Source organism: Ruditapes philippinarum, unplaced genomic scaffold (genome assembly GCF_026571515.1).
Source record: "Ruditapes philippinarum isolate M1 unplaced genomic scaffold, ASM2657151v2 ctg6396_1_1_1_1, whole genome shotgun sequence".
Classification (NCBI taxonomy): Eukaryota; Metazoa; Mollusca; class Bivalvia; order Venerida; family Veneridae; genus Ruditapes; species Ruditapes philippinarum.
The window spans coordinates 6,746-30,905 of NW_026859113.1; the positions used below are offsets into that span (position 1 = coordinate 6,746).

At 33.9% G+C, this 24,160-nt stretch overlaps 1 protein-coding gene across 1 annotated transcript; it reads right to left on the minus strand.

Annotated features, from left to right (window-relative positions):
• Positions 1-921: 921 nt before the first annotated feature.
• LOC132755273 (uncharacterized) lies at positions 922-13,598 on the minus strand. Its single transcript, XM_060746114.1, has 7 exons — positions 13,532-13,598; positions 11,059-11,151; positions 9,394-9,530; positions 8,328-8,479; positions 6,755-6,867; positions 5,314-5,401; positions 922-946 (listed from the first exon to the last, which is right to left on the minus strand). The coding sequence occupies exons 2-7, from the start codon at positions 11,135-11,137 to the stop codon at positions 922-924; spliced, it is 594 nt and encodes a 197-aa protein (XP_060602097.1). The 5' UTR covers positions 11,138-11,151; positions 13,532-13,598.
• Positions 13,599-24,160: the final 10,562 nt, after the last annotated feature.

Sequence of the window (24,160 nt, forward strand, 5' to 3'; positions counted from 1 at the left end):
AAATTTTCTACCAGGTTCGAAAAAACGGGAAACATGAATTTCACGTTTTTACGTGTTTTTATTGAAAAGCTTAATTTCCCAATGAAATTTTTAAAATTTAATTTTTAACAATGTTATTAATTTAAAAAAAAGTATAGTTTTTACATTAAAAGTGCCCAAAAACCCGTTTTTACCTAACCTAAAACCTAAAAAAATAGAAAGAAATATAACTTCAAATTTTAATTAAATTAAATTTTGAATAAGAAAATCTGGTCGATTTTTAAAAAAAGTAGGAAAATTTAAAGGGTTTATACCCCTATTTACCCTTTGGGACTATATAAAGGTCAGTAGAAATTTCCCCCCAGTATTTGGATTAAAAAGAGAAAAGTGAATCTCTAAAAACTCAAAACAGAAACATTTAAATAAATTTCAGGCTCGGTTTCTACCAAGTGCAAAATACGCCCCCACCCCCCAGCCGGGGTTTAGTAAAAATAAAATTTTAAAATAAATTTTAAAATGTTGAATTTGGAAAATCCGGAGATGTGTTTTATACGGCAGTTACGGGGTAAAATCTGAGGTTTCCACAAAAGGGTTTATACCTACAGGGAAGGGGACTGGAATTTTACATGTGTTAATTCCCCCTTCTGGTTAGGGCAACGAAATTTTTTCCCACCCCCCCAAGCAGTATATAATATCATCTACGTGTTGACCAGCTCCCGTATTTTTGGTAGTTTTACTTAAATTTTGACCAGTTGCAAATCTTTTTCTATAGTTTTTGTGAATATTTCTTGTATACTTACAGCACAGTTTGCCGAAACCCGCTGGGGGACAAACTTTTACATTACCCGTCAAAAAAAAATGGGTGTTCGAGTAAAATTTGAAAACTTCTATAGTTGCTGAAGTTTTTATGAAGTGCCGGGTTTGTCAAACAAAATTTGATACTTAGGTTTTGGGGGATGTGGTACACCTGAAAAAAAACATCAAAATACATAAAACATTTTTTCATTCCCCTTTTTCTATTTAAAAACCTTTAAAAAATATTTGTTTTTTTTTTGCCCTTTTGAAAATACTGGATCCGGAAACAACATTATTTTGGGCCCCCCTTTAACGAATGCAAAAACTTAAAAAAATTTTATTTACTTTTAAAAAACCCCAAAGTTGGGTTCGTCTCACCTGTGCTTCACATTCTAGACTTTTTTACAAAAATTTGCAAATTTTTTTTTTGTCAGGGGTTTGGTTTTGTGATTATGATGATTAAACGATGTATTGTAAAAAAAAGAGAATCAATAATCACATGTGGTTGCCTCATGAGGGCCAAATTTAAAGGGTTGGGGACAAGTTTTGTGGCAGACGGAAAAGACAGACGGAAAATGACAACTAGACTTGGTACTGACATTTCCCGTAAAGTTTGGATACACTTTTCAAACCCAATTTGTTTATGAGGGGGTGTCTGGGATCTGGGAACACAAAAGAAAAAAACCTTTTTTATCAAAAAGGGGCCCTAACTGGCAAAAATCATTTTCCGGAAAACCCCGGGAAAAATGCCGGGAAGGATTTGAGCCTTTCAGATCAATCGTAAAATTTTTATTGAAATTTTTTTAAGTGGGATAAAAAGAAATAGTCCCGGGCAAACTTTAAAAAAATTTAAAAAGATATGTTTTGTAAAACAAAGTATGCCCCCCATCAGCAAACCAATTATTCATGTGAAAAGGTAATTTTTGCATGGGCTTCTGGGCCCAGTGATAAAAATTTAAAAGGGTTATCAAATATCCCACTGGTCATTTTACCTTGACCTTTACCCTTTACCCAAAAAAAAATAGGGGTTTTTCTCTGGGGCAAACAAATCATCATACAAAGTTTTTAAGTTCTAGGCTAAGGTTTTTACTTTAATTTATCAGAAACCCTTTTTTCTTAAAAGGGCCCAAAGTGACCCGGGCCCTTTTACCCTTTACCCCAAAAACAAAAGGGGGCATTTGCTGGTAGATAATTTACCAGCCAAGTTTTAAATTCCCAGGCCCAAGGGGGTTTTTTTATTATTTTATCCGAAAACCCTTTTTTTAAAAATTTCAAGGTAAAGTGACCCTTTACCTTTTACCCCAAAATTTAAAAGAGGTATCTGCTGATCATGAAAAAATCACTATCCAAGGTTTTAAGTTTTCCCAGGGCCCAAGCTTTTTTATTTAAATTTATCCGAAACCCTTTTTACTTACAAAGTCAATGTTACCCTTTTTCCTTTGACCCCTTGACCCAAAAACAAAGGGGTTTATTTGCTGGTCATGGAAAATCACCCTGCCAAATTTTGAAGTTCCCAGGGCCCAAATGTTCTTTAGTTTTGAAACAGAAACCCTTTTTTCTTACAAGGGCAAAGGGACCCTTTACCTTTTACCCCTTTATCCCAAAAAAGAAAAGGGGGAATCGCTGGGCAAAAGACCCAAACACCATACCAAATTTTAAGTCCTAGGGGCCCAAGGGGTTTTTAATTTTTGATCGGAAAACTTTTTACCTACAAGGTCAAATTACCTTTCCTTTTACCCCCTTTAAACCCCAAAAACATAGGGGTATCTGCCCCGGGAAAGACCAAACCATAAACAAATTTTTAAGTTTTCCCAGGCCCAAGGGTTTTTAGTTTTTGTCGGGAAAAGCTTTTACCCCAAAAGGTTAAGTGACCCTTTTTCCTTTTACCCCCTTTACCCCAAAATCAAAGGGGCAAACTTCTGATCATGGACCAATCACCATACCAATTTAAGTTCCCAGGCCCAAGGTTTTTTTAGTTATTTATCGAAAATGTTTTTACCCAAAAGGTTAAAGTGACCTTGACCTTTGACCCCCTTTACCCCAAAAAACAATAGGGGGCATCTACTGATATGACCAATCCCCAATATCAAGGTTTGTTTTCCCAGGCCCAAGGGTTTTTCGTTTTGATGGAAACCGTTTTTTTCCACAAGGTAAAGTGACCCTTTCCTTTAACCCCCTTTAATCCAAAATTTAAAAGGGGGCACTAATGATAAAGCCAATCACCATATCAAAATTTTAAGTCCCCAGGGCCCAAGGGTTTTTTTTCGTTTTTATCGGAAAACCCTTTTTTTCCTACAAGGTCAAAGTGGGCCTTTTACCTTTGACCCCTTAACCCCCAAAACCAAAAGGGGTTTTGCTGGTCATAACCTCCCCCCAAGTTTGGAAATTTCCCAAAAACCCTTTTGGGTTCTTTTGTTTTTGATCGGAAACCGTTTTTCCAAGAGGGCAAAGTGGGCCCTTTACCCCCGACCCCTTTACCCCCCAAATTTTAGGGGGTCATTAAATTTATCATGACCAAACACCCTAAACCCAAATTTTTAAGTTCCCCAAAGGCCCTTTGGGTTCTTTTTTTATTGATCGGAAACGTTTTGGGTTCAAGGTCAATGTGGGCCTTGGGCCTTTTTACCCCTTTACCCCAAAATTGTTAGGGGGGCAAACTACTGACCCTGACCCAAACACCCTACCCAAATTTGAAGTTTCCCAGGCCTTTGGGGTTTTTAGTTTTGATCGGAAAAAAGTTTTTTTCTTTCAAGGAAGGGGACCCTTTACCTTTGACCCTTGACCCCAAAAACAATGGGGTCTTACTGATATTTACAAAAACCATACCCAAATTTGAAGTTCCCGGGGCCCTTTGGGTTTTTTAGTTATTTATCGGAAACTTTTTTTTTGCTTACAAGGTCAATGTGACCTTGACCTTTTACCCCCGCCCCAAATCAAAAGGGGTCATCCCACTGATTTATGAAAATTCCCATACCAATTTAAGTTTCCCAGGGCCTTTAAGGGTTTTTTAGTTATTGATCGGAAACCGTTTTTTTCTTTCCAAGGGCAATGTGATGACTTGACCCTTGAAAAAATTATTAAAGGGCCATAACTCTTACAAAAATCATTGAACCCGAAAATACTGACAATATGCACAACTAGACTAGGTACTGATCATTCCTGTAAAGTTTTGATGAAATTGCATCAGTAGTTTATGAGGAGTTGTCCGGACAGGTTTTGTGACGGACGGACGGACAGACAGACAGACGACGGAGAAGTGATCCCTATATGTCGCCACTACTCCGTAGAGGCGACACAAAAACCATGTTAAATGTAAACAGAAGATTGCAGTACATGATAATATAGAACTGCAAATAATGAAATGCCTGGTATGCATTTAGCTTCTATTTCTTACAATTTGGTTAACACCATTTAAAAGTACATGTAGTTATGTTATATGCAATATAATTATATGCATGAACCCATACCTTAATAAATTTACCAAATTAGCCAAGGTATGTTCGTACCAAATACGAAATAATCAGTCGAAAGCTATAAGCAAAAGCCAAAAATATACAAATTTGAGGAGTGGCAGATTTGATATAAACTTCAGGGACTCGTTTCTACACTCGAAGTACCGACCATATAAGGCAAGAAGTTCCCACCCACCAAATGTGAAAGACATTTAAGTAATAAGTCGAAATAAATCAATACTGAACATTTTCTATATCTGACCTTCAAATCATGAACTTATTGACCATATAATCTAGAGACTACCAATGGCACCACCTAAATATAAGGGCTGTACATAAAGTGTAAAAATACGTTTTTATCACCGTGACCTTTACTTTTGATCAAAGTAACCCAAATAGCCTTCCAAAATTAAAGTGACTCGCTCCACTGAGGTTTTTGACATGGGACTGGAAATATCTTCCAGTATTTGTAATAACCATTTGATGTAAGTTTAGGCCAATAATTGGTGTGAAAATTCAGATAATTTCCTCATTCCATTTTCCCAGTAGAATCATATTTATTGTGCTAAATAACAAATTGAAAAGCGTTATTATTATGTTTGTAATAAACCGATCACATCTTTCAACTTAAAAATGATTATAAAAGTTAATGTCTTATAAGAGTCATTGGCAAACAATACAATCCATCACAAATGTAGTAGTTTCATGTAAGTGAACATTTACATTAAAATAATGAAAGGGTCAATAAATGTTCATTTTTAATTTGTATGCGACTTAGGCTAATGGAACTTTTGTGCACAACATAATCTGAAAAATTTAGAAAAATAAATCCTTCAATACATGTAAATTCACTATGGCAAAGTGTAGTACAATGTCTGTCGGGTCTCATCGTGTTACCTACACGTTTGCCTTACAATGTCCGTTGATGAATGTTGCCCTCGTGTAGTAAAATGCTTTTCACCACACGAGATGTCGCCCGCCAATACCAAAAAAAAACACCTTTTTCTCAAACTTGCATAATAAAAAGTTCGGTTGGAGGAAGGAGGGGGGGGGGGTCGTATAACCAATGACCATATACACCACTTACCCTCCAGCAGTAATCAAGGAGAGGGCTGTACCAGTCGCACTTGTACCAGCATATGCACTACAGCTAACAACTTGCAGACTGTAAGAACCTGTAATGTAAAAAAACGGTTTATCAATTAAATATAATTAAGGTCTTTAGATTTACATTTCAGCACTGCAAATACATGTATATCAAGATTAGGATGTAATTTAACTACATTGAAGGACTAGATGTATATAACAGTTATATTTCAAAGTTCGCGCCATTTTTGTACCAGTGAAATAATCGTTTGTTTTACCAAGGATTACTAGTATAAGTATAAAGGTCAAGGTATTTTACCTCTGTAACTGCCCTGTTTGCTGCTATACATAGTTATACATGTAAACAGATCACATTCTGATTTACAAAGCATTTATATGTATTTTTTCACAACTTATTTTGCGATATTCACAATTTGAATTAATTTCAAAGTATTAGTTTACTGAAAAATAAACATCTACATGGCTTCTTGACCTTTGAAAGTGTGTTATTCTGAACTTGTAACAACTCATTGGTAAGGATGCAAACTGCATACAGACAATTTGACATCCACAAAGAAATACAAGAGCTTGTTGAACCGGGTGATGTTTCCCGAATAGGTCTTGGACACAAAAGTATACCTCTTGTTACAGTTTCAGAGTTATGTCCGGACAAAGTTCAAAGTGCAATAATTCCAAACGTGGACAAGGCAGAGTTACTGTTCTTTGTACAGCAGTTCTACTCAATGAGACCGACCTACAAAGTGTCTTGTATATATCTATTATACTTTCAGAACTATGTCCTGGAAAATGTTCAAAGGGTAAAAACTAACAAGTTGTTCATTAAATTTAGAAGTAAAGTTTATTCTATGAATTATATAATAGAATCAAAATTTTTATTGAGATATTTAATCTAATGGTAATAAGTGCGAATTTACGCAATGTTTGTATAACAAATTACGTTCTCAAAACATGTTATTGTTATACCATCTTTACAGCCGCAAAAGTTGTATGGTATCTTCAATGTTAATTTATTGACATGTTTTTGTCGAGTCTAAACGTAAAGTATCATTGAAACGCGTCAAGGAGACAACTGGAATAATGCTTAAGGTTTCTTACAAGGCTTGCAAGTAGGCTTGTTAAGGGAAGTGTGTAAGTTATATTCAAGAATTTAAAGGTAAAATTTAAAAATATACGGATTTAATTAAGTTTGCTCAATGCAGTTATTTTATAGTAGCGTGTGTATTATATATATATATATATATTACAGGTATCAAAGACCATCTCAGAATAAAGAGAATGTACATAAAGGCCACTTCCTACTAAAAAAAGCAATAAACTTTCGACCAATTTGTTTGTATTTTCCTTTGGTGGTTTTTGCAGATAGGTTTAATTATTTCTTTAATTAATTATTTCTTTAATTAATTATTTCTTTAATTACTTACTTGGATAAGATATTGTCCAGGTGACGTCGGCGCCAACAGTTACAGATGATGGACTTAGAGATGACGTCACAGAATATGTCGGTTGAGTAGAAGGGGTTGCATCAATGGACAAACTGAAATAAGGTAAAAACTATACAAGTTGACGCATAGGCATTCATGAGGAGACAAGTATATAATTGGATGTAGTCCCGTTGCTGGTCTTATAGTTAATGAGGTTTTACTGTACATGTATGAAGGTAATAAGTAGATTGAAGATGAAACAGACGGGCTTCATAACACTTCGCATAAAGAATTTTGTTACTTGCCTATGTCTAGTACAATTTATCTATCAGCAGTGTTTTAGACATACAAATGTAAATAATCGTCATACTAGAGATGTTCTGTTACCCTTCCTCCCGGACAATTCCTATCAATTATTTAACCCAAATCTTGACAAGACGATTCCACTGAGTTTTTTTTCCATGGAAGGTAATACACCTCTCCTGTTATTCTTAAAGGGTGGACAAGTCATGTAGATAATTTACTAGTATGGTGTTTATGCAATTGAAACCTACTTCTGTTGTGTTATTTTAAGAATTACTCCAAGGAAACAAGTAACTATTTTATATAAAGAATATTTGCAAAGTTCCAAGGGGTTAAAAACCCTTTGATAAATTTATCAATGAGTTGCAAGTTTATTTTATTCATCCCATTACTTTTTATACTTTCAAACATTTAATTCACAGTTAAAATAAAAAAATATTAAAAGAATTTAAATATTTACGGCAAAACGTATGGTGATCTAGTTTTTTTAATCAAGATTTTAACTTTCAGATGATGTCTGTTGCTATTTACCAGTAATTACTGGGGCATTTACGATGTTGATACTAAACCAATTATAACTTGTTTTGTCATTAAAATACTAATGAGGATGTATGATGGAGTTGTCAAAACCTTCCAGATTTAATTAAAGACAATTCAGAATTAAGTAAAGGCAATTCAAATTCTTGGGAGTTTTTTGAAAGCACAACGTATCTGTGATTCGAGTGTCCAAAATCATTCCATTGTACTACAGATTTAGCATCTGATGTCAAACTTGGTGTGGCATAGAATAATCTGAATAGTTTGACAAATCATTTTGTTGTATCATAGTAAGGAAAGGCTTGAGATGGCATGGCAATATCATATTATATATCAACATTTTTTTGTTATGTTATATTTGTTATGTTTTTGTAATGTTATGTTTTACTGTCGGCAGATAATGAAACTTGCCCTATTTCTTATTTAAATACACTGCTAATGATTATTTCTACTTCTATAAATATTGGTACTGCCCGTCAGCGGATTTTGTTTTACTGATATTCAAAGTTGAATGAATAACCCTGGATTATGAATGTAAAAAGAGAGGAATTAACACCACATCTGAAAACATGCCATTTTCATGAATTAAAAACTTGGGATGTTCTTGTAATTGTCTTGGACAAGTATTATATTGCAACATTTTCTGAAACTGAAAACTTGTATTGATTCAATTGAAGACTCGGATGACTGAAGGCTCGTAGTGGACGAAATGAGTTATTAATAACGTACTTACCTGGCTGTAAATGCATTTGTAATGGTATGGGCTACTCCAGTTGCAGCAATCTCGTTACATGTTATTTTAAACGCATTGACAGTTGTACCGCCATGTAGAGCGTTTGTTTCCATGTCTGCGTAGGAGCCATATGTGACCAGTATTTCCGAATCCTGCGAAAGGAAACCTTCAGATTTTCAAATTTACCATTTTATTTTCCTTTGATAATTAATATAATCACTTATTATATGGAACGCAATCTACATTTACCAATATATTTTTAAAAGCTTTATAACTTTTCCAGTTTTCTATTTGAAATACCCTGATGGAATCAACAAACTAGACCTGAACCCGACTTGATTGGACCTGACGTAACGACATTATGGACTTGTAACCAAAGTTACGATAATCGAATTTCAATTGTAGAAATTGTGTAAAAATCTGCAAATTGATTCTAAATTATTTATGATGCCGATTTTGCTTTCATATATTATGAGCTTGCCATACAACCAAATGCGCACTTTCTTGAAGTATACAGTATATTGGTAAGGCCAAGCGGTTCACAGATATGAGACTTCTTATGTGCCGCGTCACGACAAAACAAATGTAATGGGTTTGCGACCAGCATGGATCTAGACTAGCCTGCGCACACGCGCAGTCAGATCAGGATCCATGCTGTTCGCTTACAAACCCTTTTACAAGTAGTGAAACTGATAGCGAACAGCATGGATCTTGATCTGAAGGCACATTATGCCTCAGAAATACATATTGATCAAATTCTTTAGAAATGTTAAACATGTTTAATATCGTTATAAATGTTCATAATTGATTTAGAACATGCTAGATGTTTAACAGCAAAAGTAGAACCTGCATTGAATGTGCAGTAATGTCAAGTAAATGTAGAAATGTGTAAAAGTATTTCGACTTTCATATAAAACACGTACACGTATTCACTAATATTATCAACTGAAGAAAAGAAGCAAAGATAGTTCATCTTTATGGCAAATTTGTAATTTTTGGAAACTGCAACAAGATAGCAAAATAGAAAGACTGAAATATATCAGAAAAATAGTGTACATAATGTTACCTTATTACAACCAGTTATTGTCAGCGTGGTACTAGAAAGGCTTGTTGAACACGTTGTTGCACCTTGCTTGGCAAAAAAATTTGTTCCAGCAGTGAACCCAGTAACTGTTACGGTATTGTCTGGGTCACAGGAGTAAGCTGAAAAAATGTCAAATATAAAGATTTATGTTTCATGACAATTGTAATCTCACATTGCATGTGAAAATTGGCTGTGTTCAATGCAAGAATTATAATGCAGCTCGATTAGGATTTAAACCCTGAATCTTTGGTTAAGAATGTTCAGGTTTACGTCACTCATCGGGCATAACTAAATATCCCTTAAATTTTCTACCAATGTTCTTTACAGAGATAATTCCACTATGTATCACAGTAAAATGTAACTGTTAGTTAATGTGCATTATTGAGCAGGTAGCAGCTTAAAGCCTTCTTGTCGCAATACTGTATAAATTCTGCACTACAGGTAATAGATATGCGGCTGGAAAATCGTGCAAAAATATTATTCTACCGTGTAATTTGTGGTCTTAAGAATAGAAAATGATATTTTAATCAAATAGGAATGGTCTGGGTGTGAAATATTTGATATCTACCGGTCAATTTCATTCAGAGAAGTATCGCACGACATTAATGTGTGATAGCTTTGCAATTAGCTGATAAGGTCTGTGAGATGATACAGTAAGGAGTGTTTAAGTTTTAAATTATGATCAATCGCAACTTTTATCTTCAGATAAGTACATTTTGATGGAAAAAATCAAGATGATCCGATTAACTGTCAGATGATGTCATAGCACATTTTTTTTTACTTTTCATTTCTACGTCCTATATCATATTGTGCTTAAAGACGAGATTCAGAAGGTTGTTTCTTTATTTAAAGAAATAATACATTTATGTTGCTTTATTTTACTCTAATGATTTCGTAAAATCAATATTCAAGAATTACGTACGGATATCTAAAATCCTATCGAATTAAAAAGTACTAAAATTCCGTTGAATACAATTAAAATGATAACTTAGATATCTGCATGAATGAAAGTTTATAGTACGTCTTTTCCATAAAAATATACTGCAAAAATATATGAAAAAAAAGCTAGTACAGTAAGGCTGGAATCACAGACCTCTTATTTAAAGGCAAATGCTATTGCAGATGTGATTGACAACTTAAGCTTAAAAATATATTCTGGAGTTTTCATATACACATTGAAAAGTTCTTTTCAGAGTCGTTTTTAAGAGTTAATAAGAAAAAGGGGTTATAATGTCCGTCAGAAACATAATGAAACAGTTTTCACAAAGTCAAGGGCAATAAATCTGACAAAAGTGAAAACCCAAGGTGCACAACTTTACATGCTGAGCAACATTCCTGTAAAGTTTCATGACTAGGTCAAATACTTTGAGCTGCGACACAAGTTGAACATGGTAAATTTTTACTAAGTCAAGGGCAATAACTCTAAAAATACTAAATATATCCACAAGAAAATACCCAGGTACACAACTACAAAGCATGAAGAACAACATTTCTATAAAGTTGAACGACTTCAGGTCAAATAGAGACTGAACGGACGGGCGGAAGGAGGGACGGATGGACGGACGGACAAGGGTATATCTACATGTAAATGCCCCCTAAAGTGAGGGCACAAAAAGAGGTGTTTGATTATTCTAATAGTGTAATTACTTAATGTACTCTCCACACCCACTGAAACTGCCACTGTTAACAACAATGCTTGCAAAACCTGTCTAAGTGTCGCCATCATCTTGAAAAACAGTCCTGTGGGAAAAAAAGAATATCTTTTTCATAAATTACAGCAATTCAAAGCTTCCAATAATTCGTTTGTATATATTCCGTTTAGATTTTAGCATTGGAGGTAAATGGAGTCATAATGAGAACACCATATTCAGATGAAACACATCTACAAACCTCGAATATGAAATAATCTAAAATATATAGATTTACTGCTTAATGTTTATATTATTTCGGACTAGAGACATAAATATTTACAAAATACGTTGTAATTGTTTTGGTAGTAAACTCTCATTTTAAACAGCTTTCCTCGTCATTTTGGCAAAAAAAGTACATTGCCTAACCTCGGGAAATTTTGCGTCCTTAAATGTCTTAATAGGGAAAAATATTTGGTACCTTGAGTTGAGAATCCAAAGTATCTACATGTACTTATTTAATCAGGAATTTACTCAATCAGATCATTTACCTTTTTCTTTTAAACTGCGGTTTTGAATTTAAATAAAATTTATTGTCTTCATACTTATGTCAGAAGATCAGCCAATAAGTATGATAATGAAAGGCCTAAATCAGACAATGTATAAAAGTTGTATTTCTTAAACGAAAGTTTACACGGGTTTACCGAGCTTAATTAAATATTATTAAGGGAGATAATTCAAAATTCAAGCAAGGTAGATAGATTCTTTATTTCCTCCAGTTATGAAGAGCAGACACTGACTATATGTAAATAAACAAAAATCTGTTTGGCAAAATGACCAATCAACGCGTCGAACACATGGGAATTGAACTAGCCTTTTGAAAAATGGCTCAAGTCCTGGAAAGTATTCAATGTGCAATAATGAACTCCGCTGGGGAAGATACACGGACACGCGTTAAAGGCACATGTCTCAGGAATGTAAAAATAATTCGTTCTGTTGTAACGTTTTCATTTTATAAATAGTCGTTTCAGAGCATGTGAGCATGAAGAATGTCTGTAAATTACAAATTACCAAAATTTAAAACGTACGATGTAATATTTTGACTTCCATACAAAATACATAGTAAATCTTTATAATTGTACGAATTGCTGAAAGGCAACAGAAGCAAAAGGGGTTTTATTAAATGGAAACTATAACATAGTAAAAAGCTTTTGGGAAAAAAACAAGCGTTTTCGGGCATAATGGGTCTTTAAGACACGTCAGATGGCAATTTTACAGGTGGATATCGTGGACAAAAAGATAAGAAATTTACTCTTGTAAATGTAATTATAAATGTCAATTTATCCGATTTAAAACAAACAACTACTAAACAGTGTATTTTTTAGGAAACCAAATAACATAGTATTACTGTAATACACGATAGTAATGCCAAAGGACTTTCCTATATATCAATATAACCTGCTAAGGAAGGAAATCCTTTCGATGCAAATGGACGTAACGTATCCAAAATCAGGTGTAGGACTTCATGATATTTATGGACTGTCCGTAAACTTATGGATAGTCTAGAAATTTAAAGATAATTCAATCCATATAACATTAACAGATTCAATGTGAGATTTGCTGCGTTTAGTTTTACACTAGTCTAAAATCCGCAGTTTGACAAGTTTTATTGATTGTTTATATTTACAAAGCTAATGGGTCAGTTTCATCCGGGTATGATGATTTCGAAATTTGTTGAAAGTGAAACTTGAAAGTCATCAAATTGTTCTAAATCTTGCCAGACTGTTACTGTAATACATGTAATCATATAAAACGTAACGTTATTCATTTTAACAGGTGTTTGAGTTTTAATGTAACTTGCACCATTTCTTATCTCATGTCTGGAAAATTACAAAAATCTGTAAAATTATGGATTGTCCAAAAATTTACAGTCTGTCCGTAAATATGAAATCCTAGACCTGATAAAGAGGTGATAAACTTAAATTGTAGTGTTTTGATAACATACGGACTAGTTCTGGCTTCTATAACTTTACATGTCGCCTTTATTTTGACGTTCGTTGAAGCCTCTTAAACTACATATGAACATGAATATATAACAATCATTGCAAGTATTCCATTATAATCCTGCGAAAATTAAAAATACTAATTTCACAAAAAAACGTCCACGTTAAATAGAATATACTTAAAATTATTGTTTATTGCAGAGAAAATCGAACTTGGACCTTATTTTAATAGATATACGTATAAAGGTGTACTTGAATTCATGCCAAATACAATCAACAAAACTCATCAAAAACCAAACGTTTACAGACTAACAGACAACGCCACACCGTAATACGTCCCAAAATAGTATTCGGGCGAATAAAAAAAAACCATGCACAAACTCAACATTCTTTTCCTTAAAATTTAAAATGCATTTAAGAACGTTGAAAACAAGTTTCTTTTTACAATGTCGAGATCTGGCCTAACAAATAAAAGAAAAATGTACTTACTGCGTTTATGTCTCAAACTGAAACCGTCCTGAATGATTTGTGTATGTCGTACCCGGCGTATTTATACTGCCCGCCCAATACATGCACGATTTTCACGTGAAACATGCAGAATAATTGTTTAACTTGAAATAGGCAGTATAAAAGAAATGTTTTGTTAACAATTACATATCATATGTGCATGTCACAATAATCAGAGCGTGTATAGCAAATAACCTCAGAATTTAACATTGAAAACAGCCAATGTAAATCCCTACATACTATAAACCATTAGAAAAGAAAAAAGAAGAAAAAACAACAAATAGACGTTGCAGATGAATAGAACGATGGATGCAAGATCGTTTGAGTCATGTGATGATCGTTTTCGTCACGTGATGGTCGTTTTTGTCACGTGATGGGTTTTGAGATGTGATAATCGGTTGTTTCATGTGATGATCGTTTGTGCCACGTCATGGTCATTTGTGTCATGTTATGATCGTTTGTCGTTTTAGTCACGTGGTGAACGTTTGTGCCATTTGACAATCGTTTCTGTCATATAACGATCATGATTATCATTTATTATTTATTATTATTTATTTATTTTTATCATGTGACGATCGTTTGTGTCATGTGATGATCGTTTGTGTCATCGTGATGTTTGTTTGTGTGTCGTGTAATAATCGTTTGTGCCACGTGTCGATAGTTAACGTCCCATGATTGTCGTTTGTGCTATGTAATGATGCAGTGTCCGTAATTACAAATTCCTCAATTTCGTAAAAAATCTGAATTTAATTAATTCTCTTCCAAATTCAGGGCTAGAAACAGTTTTTGACGCGAGGCATTAAAGAGAGATCAAGTTTATCCGTTACAAGGTTATATATCCTAAATGGATTTGTCCATCTTTCAATGTGGACAAAACCAGCACTATTGTACCTGTATTTCCATTATAAACATTGTTGTAAAATAATCGTTATCAACGCAATGTAAAAGCCGGCAAAGATTGTTTTATTCATTTAATCTTCATGTTTTTTTACGTTAGTTATTCTCATTCTGATTATTTTGTTGTTGCTGTAAAAAACGGACGAGTTTCGCCTTGAAAACTAATAAAATAGCCACGGCCTTTCCAATGTGCTTGCAATTTTGCATGCTATTTTCGTGAGAATGGGTTTTGAAAGGCGGGAAAGGCTATCCAAATTGTTAACACATACATGTACACATATATGTACATGAAGCCCAGCTACCATGACTACTCAACGAATTTTGAGGCCCAGATGCCGTGATTAAATCACCGAATTGTCAGGCCCAGCTGTCGTGCCTAAATCACCTTATTGCGAGGCCCAGATACCGTAGTTAAATCACTGAAATGTGAAGCCGAGATATCGTGAGTAAAAAACCTAATTGTGAGGCCAAGCTACCGTTATTTAATCATTTAATTGTCAGGCCCAGTTGTCGTGACTAAGTCACCTTAATTTGAGGCCCTGCTACCGTAACTTAATCAGTTCTAAAGGAACTACGATTTCAGTAAAATATTTAGACATCCTTGTAACTAAATCGTTGCCAAGTGTACAAATATTGTGATTAATCCTAGATTTAGGCTCTTATGACTTACAAAAAAGCTGTACAAATAAAATGATTTGACTTAGATTAAGACTCTTTATATTACCAACAAAAATAATGGTGCACAAATAAAGTGATATAACCTAGATTAAGACTCTTTTTATTACCAATAAAATGTTATACCATTACAGTGATATAATCTAGATTTTTAGACTCTATATAACCAACAAAATGTTATACAAATAAAAAGATATTACATAGATTTTAGACTCTTTATATTGTCGCAGAGTTCAGTATTTCTGGTGGAACAGAAATAAACTCTGGGCGTAGGTTCGATATTTTGATTAATCCAAATAAAAAATGTCTAAAAAGATAAGAAAATAATTATACATCATATAAATACAATATACACAAAAAACAAAATACAATGAAATAACAGTATATACACAATCGACGCGGAATAAGTAATACAATTAATAAATCTTAATCATACGATTTCTTACAACAGCGTCTGTTATTCAATGTAAATTGTAACAAGTAAACAACAATGTAGTATACGTAGATCTTTTAAATAATATTCAACTTAAGAACGTCTGACCAGTTAAGAGTAAGCGGGACAGGAAAAGCAAACAGTGTGCAGGAGTTAAGAATATTTCAAAGAACCAATGAATATCTTTCTCACAAAGGAACATATACAACAAACAAAACAACTGAACAAGTACAACACAGAATGAGTGACCAGTGTTCACGATATTGCACGGGTGAGCTCGACAATGTACATCAGTGATGGAAATTGTCGAATTTCACCGACTCAATACATAAGGTAATCAAAGCACAGGAGGCGCTGAATTTGTTTGGGTCTCAATTTGTCAGAAAGGTGAAGGTTGTGAGATAATAAATCAATTTGTTTTGGTATAGTGCCACCAATGCTTTCCAGTGTTTTAACTTTAGTAAATTGGCTATAAGACTAATTGCAACAATGATAGTCAGTTCAATGTTTATTTGACTTAAACCATTAAAAAAACAAGAACGTGTACGTTAAACACAAATGCCCGGCTCCGATTCTTGTCAGTAGCAGTATTTCAAAAAATGTTTACTCATTCACTCAGTTATGGACAATAACATTGCCAAAAAATTGTAAACACAAGTTATATAGCTTGACAGAGTCATGGCATTTTGTAATTTTGAAATATATATGCTGCCAAGTCATTGCTATGACTTGTGAAGTGATAAATATTCAACTTTATCAAATATATATAAATGTAAGAAATCTATACTTGGCACCCTTGACCTTGACCCACTTACACCTATAGAATATCATGCAAGTTATCTTCCTACCAAATATGAAATACACCTGTCAATAAATAAAGGCTGTATGAGCAAAAATGTTAAAATCTATTTTGAGCATTGATGACCTTGATCAAACTGACCCCTAACTCCATCCAAAGGAAGAATACCATGCAAGTTATCTTCCAACCAAATATGAAATAAATCTGTCAATAAATAAAGGCTGTATGGGCAAAAGTGTAAAAATCTATTTTTAAGCACTTGTGACCTTGACCCAACTGACCCCTAACTCTATCCAAAGTAAGAATAACATGCAAGTTATCTTCCTACCAAATATGAAATATATCTGTCAATAAATAAAGGCTGTATGGGCAAAAGTGTAAAAATCTATTTTTAGCACTGGTGACCTTGACACACTGATCCCTAACTCAATCAAAAGGAAGAATACCGTGCAAGTTATCTTCCTACCAAATATGAAATACATCTGTCAATAAATAAAGCCTGTATGGACAAAAGTGTAAAAATCTATTTTTAGCACAAGTGACCTTGACCCACTGATCTCTACCCCAATCAAAAGGATGAATACCATGCAAGTTATCTTCCTACCAAATATGAAATATATCTGTCAATAAATAAAGGCTGTATGAGCAAAAGTGTAAAAATATATTTTAAGCACTGGTGACCTTGACCAAACTGACCACTTACTCCATCAAATTTTATGTTCCTATCAATTATAAATGACATCTGTATATAGGTTAATACACCTGTAAAAATGTAAAAATCTATTTTTAACATTAGTGACATTGACCTTGACCCAAATGACCCCTTACTATACCCAAAGAAGGAGGACCTCCTTTGGCATGTTTGTATTAAACATGAAAGACATCAACCAAAAAATTAAAGGCTGTATGAGCAAAAATGTTTAAATTTATTTTCTTAACAAGTGACCTTGACCTTGACCCTAGAGACCACTTACTCCACAAAAAAATAGAGGACCATTAAAGGTATCCACCTACCAAATATGCAAGATATCATTAAATAAATTAAGCAACTAAGAGAAATTTAAGATAAATCCAACTTGCCGGAATAGGTTAACCAGACAATGCCCTATTTTCAAAGTGGAAAAAGGGAAATAACTGAGGAATATGGATAACACAGTTATATAACTTAGCAATATCATGTACTTTGTATGGATAAGTAAGTGTGGAAATTATGAAGCCATTAGTATAGATAGAACTTAAGATATTTCAAACTTGCCGTTTTAGGTTAACCATTATTCATTTTCTAAGTGCTGAAAAGGGCAATAACTTGGTAAATATGGAAACCATAGTTATGTAACTTGACCAGATCATATACTTTGTATTGATTAGTAAGTGTGTAAACTAAGAAGCTATTGGCACAGGTAGAACTTAAGAAAAATCCAACTTGCCGTTCTAGGTTAACCTCGTACGGACAGACGGACGGACGGACAGACGGCCGGACGAACGGTTCAATTACTATATGCCCGGGTGGCATAAAAAAATGAGTTGCCTCAACCGGGATTCGAACTTCAGACCTCTCGATTCATAAGCGAGCGTGCAAACCCCTCGGCCACGGTGAAGTTATAATTATGTTAACGGCTTGAAGAAAACCGTATTATTCTAAATTAGGGTTTGTAACTCTTATTATTTCGATGCTAAACCTGTTGTTTAACACAGATGTAAAAAATCATGAAGCTTACTGAAAGCATGCATATCTATAAAGAATGAAACAATATTCGAAATCTTCGACCATTCGGGAACTACTTTGCTTAAAAATTAATGCGCCTGTCATTTGACAATCTTTACGCATTGATCTCCCCTGAATTTTTCGGTGTTAGTGTACATATAAAGGGAAGTAACAGCTTCAAAAAAGTGGACTACTTTAGGTATTTGCAATTAACAGCATAATGCACCATTATTTGTTTGGTCTGACGACCCAAACAAATAAAAACTTAACGCAACCGAATAAAAACACGCGTCCGCAAACTCCCCGCAGCGGTTACTTCCCCTGATCAGTTCACAAACAAATCCGTGTTATTTGTGCTGTGTAACACCGCACTTTGGGGTCTAACGCACTTTGGGGTCAAAATCGAGAAATTGACCCCAAAGTGCGTTAATATGCTACATATCAACGCACTTTGGGTTCCAGAGGTCTAAAGGTGTCATCTGAGCTCTGCTTAAATACTGAGTTCTGACTTATTTTCGATCTGCGACATTGAAATATTTGAGGTGGAGTTCAAGATGGCGGTTAATACTTTGATGATGCTTGAGTGATAAAAGTTTCATTAATTTTACCACTTGAAATATCTAAATAATTTCCATTTTTGGAATCGGCCCAGTCGTTTTCGGCCGCGCAAGTCTGGTTTCGGCCGACCCTTTTCGGCATATTTTTTTAAATTATATGTATCTTATATAATTATTTTTTTATTATTATATACTATTATATTAGTGTCTATTTGGAAAGGGCTGTTAATTGGTGATCAGTTATTTAAGAAATAATATATCCCAAACAGTGATTTTATCGCTCAATAACATCACTGTTTGGAGTTCGGATGCGAGGAATTATATCACGAGGGCGTAGCCCGAGTGATATAATGATGCGCATCCGAACGACAAGCAGTGATGTTATCAAGCGATAAAATCACTGATTTGGATATATTATTTCGATTCTAACACGACATCAACAAATAAATGTTGCCGTACTTGATAGTTAAGCAAAATTGCGCCTGATTTGTTTCCGTACTTATTTTCAGCGCGTCGGATTTTTAGTGGTTACGTCACGTGTTTAATGATTACGTCACATGTCTAAATATAGAACGTTAACCTGTGCATCTGTTGCATAATAACACACACTTTCTGTTCTTCTTTGTTCAATAGGGAAAAATGCGGGTCGTGTTAGAATATTCTATGAATATGCACCACTCAACCCCACCCCCTGAGAATAACGGGGAGGAGGGCATTTACTTTAAACCAAGCCGACCACTGGTAAAATCTTCGCCCTGTGGGGGATACTCAGATAATAACATTCCTACCTTATGCCCCGGAACAGCGCAAACGTCAAAACACGGTTCTTTTTTTAACCCACACACCCCCGGGGGCAAGGAATGTGGTTACAAATGACTGGTGTATTACAATAATGCACAATAAAAGATCTAAATAGGTCCTTATATTCCACTGATTTAGAAAAAATGCTTAAAGTTTCAAGGATTATTATGAAACTTGGGTCAATTCTTTAGCACATCCAGATAATGTGCAGAACTTATATGCCAGGTGTGCCGGCTCAATGTCGGGGTCACACCTACAGGTCAAAGGATTAAGACTTGAGTTTCATGTCCGCTCCTTATCTCCTAAACCCAATGAAGGATTTTCATGCACCTTGTGTCAAATGTTAACCACATCGAGACCATATGCAGAACCTTTCTTTGGGTTACCGCGGACTATATTTAAACACTAGAAAGTGTTATTTTTTTAAAACTCCAAAAATGAAAATGTTGGTATTTGCAAATGGCATTTGCAAATGGGGTACTGTAATTTACAGATGGCGAAGTGTTTGCAAATGGTGTTTTACAAATGGCGTAATTATCCAAACCTCCACTTAACATATCATCATATGCAAATATGTACGAAAAAACAAAAATACAAATGAACAAAAAACAATAAAATGTGTTACTTGTATGCAAAACTATAATAAAATATGTATGCAAAACTAAAAAAAAAATATGTATTCAAAACTAAAAAAAAAGTACGACAAACAAAAAACAAAACAAAAAAAATGTACGGAAAAAAAAGTATAAAAAAGGCAAACGTCACTTTTATGCCACAGTTCAAAATACTCTAGTACAGAAATTGTGTATTCCTAAAATTAAAAGATGCTGCGAAAAATATCCCGTTCTGTCAGTCATTTACTTTTGGTGCCATATTGAGCCCCATTTTAAATATGTTGGGAATGAAATAAAATGCAGTTAATATTTTTTTCCGAAGAACTATAAATATACTTTATTGCAATGTTCTGGTGAAACATCAAGTTTTTCGATCGGACTATAAATATATAGTGATTTTTACAAATACATTATTAAACTTATCAACATACTTAAGGGTTTTTGTAAGCTCCGTAACAACCGTTCGCCAGAAATCTTACATACTTCTTTAGAAAGAGCAAACATGAATTTTAAAATGTTAAAATAATGGTATCAGAGAAATGTAAGATGCTTGTTACCTGAATAAAGTAGCTATGAATGTGAAATTATTTGTCATAAAAGTAGTCAAAACAATGTAGTATTTGATTTCCATATAAAATACTAATTCACTATAACTGTACAAATCATTGCCAAAAAGCAACAGATGAAAAATATGGTTCAGGTAATTGGCCAATGTGTATTTTTTGGAAAATATATAAGAACATCAAAATAAAAAAAAAACTTTTAAGAAAAACAATTAAAAGCAAATTAGGCCTTTAAAACGTTATTTTTAACCCTCGGAGGATCGATACCCCACAATCCCCTCTATACCCCATTGAGAATTTTACATTATTCTGAAGCTCCCCTCTAAATGTGCGACTACTTCATTAGTTGATATTTAAGAACTGCCTGTACGGACTACTACTTAAAGCCGCATCTACACCTAGTCAAGTTTCTTATGTGTCACATTTAGCTAAATAAATGGCTATTTGGTTTAAACATATTTTATTCGATATATTTACATTATGATGAACAATATTTACACAATACATTTGGGATTGGGTAGAAAGCTATGAAAGCTTATGAGTGTCCTGTCCCAGTTTAAACAATTTACATATATACAGTTCATGGCATTATCACGCACAAAATTCATTTAGTTGAAAATATATCAAAGACATTTTCAAAAAATATGTATTTTGCAATTAATAAACACTAAATAAATGGTCATGAGAAAAAAAAAAGCAAAAGAAAAATGAAACAAAATGGAGGTGAAAAAATAAATTATTATATGACAGAGATTAATTTAGTTAGAAGTCGCCGTTTAATTTTCACCTAGGAATGTGCAATCGAAAAGACAACTGTTTATTAGCGGAGACAAAAGAATGTAATAAGAATCTTAATTGATAGTTATAAAGTACAATTATGCAATTACGAAAAAAAAAACAAAAAAAACAAACAAAAAAAAACAAAACTACCCGCTAATATTGATAAAAACATTGAGAAAGAAAAGAAGAGGTGGATGAACAATAATAAAGCAGTAGGAGTAAACAAAGATGCATAATATATTAACTATGTATGTTTAGATGTAACAAGTGTAAGTAAGGCTTGGGGTACGCGCTAAAAGCGCTTCGTTTCTCGGATGTATTTTTGAACAGCTGTGTAACACCGCACTTTGGGGTCAAACGCACTTTGGGGTCCGACCCCAGAGTGCGTTACGCACTTTGGGGTCCAATTTCGACTCCAAAGTGCGTTAAACAGGTACATATGCATTTTTTAACATCAGGCAAACGACCGCACTTTGGGGTCATAGAAAATTAATGTTCATTATGTTTTAAATAATATATTGTAGTCAAAGCGAATGGTAAACAAAAATCAAGTATTAAATAGACGCAAAACATGTGCCCTGGATTATAGTAGAATCAATAGGGATTTAAATGGTCTTGATTAGTAAGTGAAGAACTTTCACCAAATAAATCACCTAATAAAGAATCTGTTTCAATTATTTAGCTTAAAGTATTTTTTTCTCAAATTGTCCATTTGTTTTAAAAGAATGTACACCGTTCATTAACTCCATTGTGTTTAGCTAAATGGATTATTTTCCCGTTTTTTATTTACACATTTTATAGAAATATGATAGTCTTAGCATAGACAAAGGTATAAATTCTGGGCAATCGTAGTAAGACATTTCAGTAAACAATGTGCCTGATAATATGTTGAAAGAGCCATTTATTAAGCTAAATGTGACATATAAGAAAATTGACTAGGTGTAGATGCGGCTCTAAGTAGTAGTCCGTACAGGCAGTACTAAAAATATCAACTATTTAAGTAGTCGCACATTAAGAGCGGAGCTTCAGAATAATGTAAAATTCTTACTGGGGGTATAGAGGGGTATGTGGGTTATCGACCCCCCAGGGTTAAAAATAACGTTTTAAAGGCCTATTTTGCTTTTATTTGTTTTTCTTAAAAGCTTTTTATTTGATGTTTTTCTATATAATCCAAAAAAATACACATTGGCCAATTACCTGAACCATCTTTTTCATCTGTTGCTTTTTGGCAGTGATGAGTACAGTTATAGTGAATTTGTATTTTACATAAAAGTCAAATACTACAGTGTTTTGACTACTTTTATGACAAATAATTTCACATTTATTGCTACTTTATTCAGATAACAAGCATCTTACATTTCTCTGATACCATTATTTTAACTTTATAAAACTCATGTTTGATCTTTCTAAAGAAGTATGTAAGATTTCCCATTAAAAAAAGCCTCTTGCGAACGGTTGTAACGGAGCTTACAAAAACAATTAAGTTTGTTGATAAGCTTAATTATTTATTTGTAAAAATCACTATTTATAGTCCGATCGAAAAACTTGATGTTTCACCAGAACATTGCAATAGAGTATAATATTTCATTCCCAACATATTTAAAATGGGGCTCAATAAGGCACCAAAAGTTATCAAGTAAATGACTGACAGAACGGGACATTTTTCGCAACATCTTTTAATTTGAGGAATACACAATTTCTGTACTAGAGTATTTTGAACGGTGGCATAAAAGTGACATTTGCATTTTTTTTAAACATTTCTTTTGTTTTTCATACATATATTTTTTTTTGTCGTACATATTTTTTTTAATTGTGAAAACATACTTTTTTAATTTTGCATACATATCTCTTTTTAGTTTTGCATACATATTTGATTTTGGTTTTTTGTACATTTTTTTTTTCGTACATGATTTACATGACGCCATTTGCAAAGTAGAGGTTTGGATAATTACGCCATTTGTAAAACACCATTTTTAAACACTTTGCCATCTGTATGTGGTTAACATTTTACACAAGGTGCCTGAAAATCCTTTATTGGGTTTTGGAGATAAGGAGCGGACATGAAACCCAAGTCTTAATCCTTTGACCTGTAGGTGTGACTCCCGACCTTGAGCCGGCACACCTGGCATGTACGTTCTGCACATTATCTGGATGTGCTAAAGAATTGACTCAATTTTCATAAAAATCCTTCAAAGCTTTAAGCATTTTTTTAAGCATTTTTTCTAAATCAGTGGAATATAAAGACATTTTTAGATCTTTTATTGTGCACTTTTGTAATACACCAGTCATTGGTATCCATTGCTGCCGAGGGAGTGCGGGTTAAAACAGAATCGTGCTTTGATGTTTGCGCTGTTCCGGGCCATAAGGCAGGAATGCCCGGCCGAATATGCCACCGTAATTTTGTTATATGAACACAATTTTTAGATATTTCAAGTGGTAAAATTAATGAAACTTTTATCACTTAAGCATCATCAAATTTGACCGCCATCTTGAACTTCACCTCAAATATTTCAATGTCGCAGATCGAAAATAAGTCAGTACTCAGTATTTAAGCAGAACTCAGATGACACCTTTAGACATCTGGAACCCAAAGTGCGTTGATATGTAGCATATTAACGCACTTTGGGGTCAATTTCTCGATTTTGACCCCAAAGTGCGTTGGACCCCAAAGTGCGGTGCGAAGTTTAACGCACTTTGGGGTCGGACCCCAAAGTGCGTTTGACCCCAAAGTGCGGTGTTACACAGCTGTAAAGATAGATACATTAGACTCGTAAGATAAAGAAGTGT